This window comes from Acanthisitta chloris, unplaced genomic scaffold, assembly GCF_000695815.1.
Source record: "Acanthisitta chloris isolate BGI_N310 unplaced genomic scaffold, ASM69581v1 scaffold4509, whole genome shotgun sequence".
NCBI lineage: Eukaryota > Metazoa > Chordata > Aves > Passeriformes > Acanthisittidae > Acanthisitta > Acanthisitta chloris.
Window position 1 is genome coordinate 34,850 of NW_008690729.1, and position 6,570 is coordinate 41,419.

The 6,570-nt window shown below is 46.3% G+C and overlaps 1 protein-coding gene across 1 annotated transcript; it reads right to left on the minus strand.

Annotated features, from left to right (window-relative positions):
• Positions 1-396: 396 nt before the first annotated feature.
• On the minus strand, positions 397-4,299 carry PSCA (prostate stem cell antigen). Its single transcript, XM_009081919.1, has 3 exons — positions 4,248-4,299; positions 1,860-1,967; positions 397-608 (listed from the first exon to the last, which is right to left on the minus strand). Exons 1-3 carry the CDS (start codon positions 4,297-4,299, stop codon positions 397-399), a joined length of 372 nt encoding a protein of 123 aa, XP_009080167.1.
• Between the last annotated feature and the right edge of the window lie 2,271 nt (positions 4,300-6,570).

Sequence of the window (6,570 nt, forward strand, 5' to 3'; positions counted from 1 at the left end):
CCAGGTATACTATATCCAGCCTTTCCCTCATCCCACCTGTCATAAAACGAGATCAGGTCCCATTACATAGCTCAACATTGGCCAGACACACCACACACCACCTGCAGTTGCTGTTGGGAACAGAAATAGGTGACTAAGTGATATACAAATAACACACTCACACTTGATTTGGAAATAAGTATATTTTAGGCATGTTGCAGGTAGCATGATCACACATTTTCTTATCTGGTAGCACTAGAGCTTTACAATCAGAGGAAAGAAGCTTTCATATGGCAAAGAGCTGCCATCAGCTCCAAGGGTGCAGAATGCCCAGAACACCACATTGCTCCTGCTTACAATTCCTGTTATGAGAGCTGTTCCACGACTTTCTGTGGTCATGGCAATCCTCTTTGCTCCTCACAATTTGTTGTTCAGGAAGGTCCAGAGCACTCCAGCTGCTACTCCTCCTGCCATGCCATAGCTGGACCTCACACTCCCTGCTGCATTGACATTGCAGAGGTCAGTGCTGCAGCAGGAGATATTCCTGTTGCCTACGTTGAAGTCTTGGTAGGATGATGCACAGGAGGAATCACAGCCCTTACTGATGATGCTGAAGAGCCCTACAACCCCTGGAAGGAAAGGAGGATAATTACTAGAAGGATTCAATGCAAGCCAAGCCTCATGGAACTGAATAATGAGCTGCTGTTCTTATCTGGGCTCATTTCTTGGGGAAAAAAAATCATGGAATCCCAGAATTGTTTGGGTTGAAAGGAACTTGAAAGATCATCTGGTTCCAATCTTCCAATCTAGGGACACTTTCCCCTAGCTCAGGTTGCACCAAGCTTCATCCAACCTGGCCTGGAACCCTCACAGCGATGGAGCAGCAACAGCTTCTCTGGGCAACCTGTGCCAGTGCCTCACCATCCTCACAGCCAGGAATTCCTTCCCAATATCCCATCTGTCCCTGCCCTCTGGCAGTGGGAAGCCATTCCCTGTGTCCTGTCCCTCCATCCCTTGTCCCAGGTCCCTCTGCAGCTCTCCTGGAGTCCCTTTAGGCACTGGAAAGGGTCTAAAGTCTCCTTGGAGCCTTCTCTTCTCCAGGCTGAACACTCCCAACTCTCCCAGCCTTTCCTCATAGCAGAGGTGCTCCAGACCTTGGAGCATCTCCGTGGCCTCCTCTGGACCCTCTCCAGCAGGTTCCTGCCATTCCTGAGCTGAGGTTCCCAGAACTTTTTCTATGGCCAGTTTGTAACTCAGTTACTGGTTGCCAGGAGCTATGACCTGCATGAGATCTCCTGATCCTTCATGATCTATTCTGGGCACTGAGTCTGTGCCATATGCAATACATAGGGACAGTTGTTTATCCAACCTGTTGGCTCTCCTGTATGTGAATGCCAGGGATTTGCACATTTCCAACCAGGTCAGTGCCTTCTGGAGGTATTACATCTACTCCCTGACAGAGGGAAGTTTGCCCATGCCACTGAGTGGTTTTGTGCCCCAGGTTTAAGCAACTGAGCTCTCACCACAGATCTGAATAGGGGAAAATCTGAAATCAACTCTGCAAGTGAATGTTCCTCCTAACTTCACAACTAGGTTTCACCAGACTCAGCCCCTGACATTTTCATTCATGTTTGCCCATTTTTCAAAGCCAGAAACTTAACTATTGCCCTTGGAAGCAAATGATTTTTGGTGTTATGACAGAGAAATAAACCTCATTTTTTACAGGTGAGATACATTAGGAGAGCTGCACTTTGAGCCTTGCTGGCCAACACCACCTTGTGTGTCTACACTAGGTGAGATTGGCTTGGCCACCTGAAGTTGGGAAGAAGATTGGATCCAGCATCACAACTAAGACATTGTCCACCCCCACTTTGCCTTACTGATCACATCTGTCTTGCATGTTGCATCGGCACCGCAGTCCAACTTTTTTGTCAGACAGTTGGAGTTGCTGAGCTGTGAATTGCAGCTGTAACACTGCAAGGATGAACCTGCAAGAGACCAAGAGGAGTTAGAAGAGAAATCATAGAATCATGGAATGGTTTGAGTTGGAAGGGACCTTCAAGATTATCTAGTTCCAACCCCCTTCCAAGGACAAGGACACCTTCCACTAGACCAGGTTGCTCCAAGCCCCATCCAACCTGGCCTTGAATATTTCAGAGGATGGAGCATCTACCACCTCTCTGGGCAACCTCATCCAGTGTCTTACCACACTCACTGTAAAAAAAGGTCTACATTATAGCTAAATTAAATCAACCCTCTTTGAGTTTTTAGCAATTACCTTTTGTCCTATCACAACAGTTTGTCCTCAGATCTCTTGGAGCTCCTTTAGGCTCTGGAAGGTGCTCAAAGGTCTCCCTGGAGCCTTCTCTTCTCCAGACTGAACACCCCCAACTCTGTCAGCCTATCTCCACAACAGAGGTGCTCCAGCCCTCAGAGCATATTCGTGGCCTCCTCTGGACTTGCTCCAGGAGGTCAACATCTTTCTTGCTCTGATTGCCCTAGAGCTGGGCACAGTATTCCAGGTGAGGAAATTATTCTACACCTCTCACAGCTCTTCAATCTATGTGAAGATCTCCAGGGAACCCAATTTAGTGCTTGCACTGGGAAATGGGATTATTCCTGAAGTTATCCAAGGAAGATAACACCTCTAATATTGGAAAACCAATGTGTTTTCCCCATTTTGGTGAAGAATATCACACCTGCTTGAGGTGAGTTTTGCAGGTGCTGAAGATGTTTCAGATGTAGTCAGGGCAGTGAGAGAGCAAAAAGAGATCAGATGGATAGTTGGTCTTGAATAGAATCACAGAATGGTTTGGGTTGGAAGGGACCTCAACGATCATCTCATTCCAACCCCCTGCCATGGGCAGGGACACCTCCTTCTAGACCAGGTTTCTCCAAGCCCCATCCAACCTGGCCTTGAGGGAGGGATGCAGCAGCAATTTGCAAGGTCTCTTTCAGCCTGTTGTCTAAGTTTGACCAATCTGTGACACATCCTCTCCATCACCCCTTCTTAGAAAGGCTTTCTCCTCCCTCTGAACACCAGGTCACCACATGTTCTCACCTTCTTGTAGACCTGCCACTCTCTGGGGCATGAAAATCAATGTTGTTAACATCTGCTGTGCTGTTGTGTACACCAAGCACAGGCAGGATAAGCCTTGCAGTTCACAAGTGATGAAAAATAGTCCCCAGAGGGGTGAGAACATTGTATGATTACCAGTTCCTATTTCCTACTCATGCTCCAGGTCATAACTGGAGCCTTGTAAGTGTGAGAGTCAATGTGTCTATAGGTACTTTAGCCACAGGACCACCAAATTTGTATCATGAACCCTCTAGCCAATACCCTAAAGCCTGAAATGCTCTTGTAGGACCCAGCAAAGCCCTAATTAGGAATTAGTGTTGTTCAAAGCAAGAACAAGAAGTGGTTTGAGCCACTTGGTCTCCCTTTGTCCAAGCCATTCTGGTAGAAATGACTGATGCAGTCACAGAGGGAAGGAGACAAACCCCAATTTGTCTGAGTGCTGCACTCTGGTCTCACATTGATCTGACTTTCAATGCAGTGAAAGTCAAATTTCAGAGCTCTCTGATGGAAGCTGGCAGAGGAAAAGGTCTGTCCAGGACTGTACAAGACCCATCTCAACCTATTCCTTAAGCATCATCTGCTGATGGAGGATTTCTGCTCAGATCTGCTTGTTCTCTTCTCTGCTAATAGGGAAAAACTGCTTTAAACTAATTTTTTTTCCCAGTGAGGCTGGAAAACCTTGAGAGTGCTCAGACCCCACCCATCCAGGTTATTAAATAACACACCAGGACATTGTCCCTTTTGCTGTTCCACTAAAATTGTGACAATCTGGGCAGTGTCAGAGGCTGCTTTTGAAAGGAAAGCAAAAAACAAGCTGGAAGAAACTTACCTTTGGAGAAATGCTGCAATGTTGATAGCCTGGGAAGAGGAAAAATAATCCTCCCACCCCATTTAACCCCTTCATTACCCCCATAACTATAGGGAACGGCTTAAATAACTTGGATTTCCATTAATTCAGCTTTGTGTAGGATTTATCCTTCCTGGAAGCATCAGGATCACACCATCACCACCAGCCTGGGATGATGCATTTTTCCCCTGCAACACCCAGTTTATCCCATCAAAAAGCAAATGTCTTGAGGTGACAACGTGCCAGAATCACCTCCCTCACTGCTAAACCCATCACAAATCTTTTCTCCTAGCTGAAGCTCTGCTGGAGAAGACCCAGGAAAGCTTCTCCATGGTGTCTTACCTGAGTCCATGCATAGGACAGCTCCCAGCAGGAGGACAAGGAAAGCCTTCATTTTGGACTAAGCTCTGGTGCAGAACAGGAGTTGTTTCCTCGTGGCACAGGTTATATACCGTGGCAGGAGGCACTTGGGCATGCCCAGCAGGTTCTCCTGTGAAGGCACCTGAGCAAGCTGCTCACTGGACCAAGGGAGGGGTTGCTTTGTGGTGGGGCTATTTGTGTTTGGTGACTCTCCTACATCCCTGCCACCCTCAGAGCTCCCCTCCAGCACTACACCCCCACCTTTCCTCCTCCTCCTCCCCTTGGGCAAAGTGTCCACATGAGTGGCAAAAGCCCCAAATTCTTCAGAACAAGGCAGGGCTTATGCCTTTCTCTGGAAGCACTGAGGCTGTAGCTGCACCCTGTGAACAAGCCTCTCCACCCCCATGGCTAGCCTGAGTGGAGCTATTGTGCTTAAATCAAGGACTAAATGTTCTTTTAATAAACATCTCCAGCTATTTATCTGCCTGTGTGAGTGATACTCATGTGATAACAAGGTATGTGGTAGTGAAGTATGTGAGCAAATGAAAGTGCATTGGGCTCTTCCAGGTCTTGAGGAGCTCATTTGTCTTTATTCCTATGTATTTTCCATAGTCTGGTAAAATAAGAAGGGCAAATCTGATTTTTAATGTGTATTGAAGCCAAAGGGACTTTTGATGGCTTCGTTTGGTTAGATTTTGAGCTGTTTCATCTGTGCTGTGGCATAGTTCTCTTTGTCTGCCAGTCCCTCTTCTGTCTAGCATAGGTTGGGTACAGGTTTGACACTTGACTCACAGCAGATGTAATGTCAGCAACTCAAGCTTGTCACAAAAATGCCACTTCTCCTCACAGCCATGGTGAGTTCGACCACATTCCAACCTCAAGTGTGCATGTTTGCTCTCGTGGGTTGCCCAGAGTTCTCTCCCATTCCTCACATCCTATGACCACTTCTCAGTACATGCCAAGGGAGAAGAAAACAGCTATTTTGTTTTGCTGAATTCACTGCTTAATTTAGTGGGTTTTTTTCCCCCCCCTCTGAACTCTCAGGAATTAGTGCTTTGCAGTGATTTCCATCACAGGGAGTTGCCTTGGTGCAGTTTAGCTCTCAGGACACCAAGTGATTTTGCAGAGTGAAAGGAAGTTGTAGAGGTGTGGAGATGGATAATGTCTTGATAATAGCTGTGGGATGAGTGGCAGAGAGTCAGCTGGAGCAAAACTTCTGCCTAATTTACATCAGTGGAGAATTTGATGCAGAGGATGATTTGGACAACACTTTTAGGCTCATGGTGTGATTATCAGGGATGTCCTGTGCAGAGGCAATAGTTTAACTCAATGATCCTTGTGAATCCCTTCCAGTTCTGAGAATTCTGTGATTCTGTGCTTTTGTAAATCCTAGTTCCTCTGTGAGGATCTGAAGTACTTCCACTTGGAGTCTTCTGTGTAAAAATATCTAAAAAAAATCAGCCCAACACCTTCTTTTTTGTGTCTATTGATTTTTACCTCATCATATTTTTGCAGCTCACATCATTTATGGTCAAATTTTATGGGTTAAAATAAAAGGTAGCATATTAGAATCATAGAATTTTAAGGGTTGGAATGGACCTTAGAGTTCATCTATTCCCAATGCCCTGGGCAGGGACACCTCCCACCAGAACAGGTTGCTCAAGGTTTTATCCAACCTGACTTTGATCACTGCCAGGGTTGGGGCAGCCACAGCCTCCCTGGGCAACCTGGGACAGTGTCTCACCACCCTCACAGGGAAAAACTTCTTCCTCCTATCTCACCTAAATTTCCCCTCTTTCTATTTAAATATATCCTCAGCCTGGAGTTCCTTATTCAGAGATATTTAATGCTGTTTATCTTTTTAATCTCTTATGTTTGTATCTGTAGGATTTGGTTCCTTGTATTAGGGAGCACCAGGGCCAAGAGGAAAGCATAACCTCCCCCTGAAATCCACCCAGACCTTGAATTAAGCAATTCTTCCTTCTAACAACTCATTCCTAAGGAAGATGGATGGCATCCTGGCCTGTATCAGGAACAGCATGGTCAACAGGACCAGGGAAGTGATTCTTCCCCTGGACTTGGCACTGGTGAGGCCATATTGGTACTGGCCAAGGGAATTCCTGTGCAGGAGCTGTGAATGTTTATTGGGATATTCTCAGATCCAAACAACGTAGGGTGTGATTTTCTCTGTGCCTGGGTGGCACATGGAGCTATGTTAGGATGTTTCAAGTTCTATCTATTTCCTTCTTATTTAGAGGCTTTTCCTTCCTCCATCCTTGGCTCTGCAGAGCAGATTTGCAGGGAA

Bases quoted from the DNA above. Each gene is read 5' to 3' on its own strand.
- PSCA (XM_009081919.1), bottom strand. From the start codon at position 4,299: ATGAAGGCTTTCCTTGTCCTCCTGCTGGGAGCTGTCCTATGCATGGAC. The intron at 1,968-4,247 runs GTAAGACACCAT...GGTCTCTTGCAG, and splicing joins TGTCCTATGCATGGACTCAG to GTTCATCCTTGCAGTGTTAC. The intron at 609-1,859 runs GTAAGGCAAAGT...CTTTCCTTCCAG, and splicing joins ATGCAAGACAGATGTGATCA to GGGTTGTAGGGCTCTTCAGC.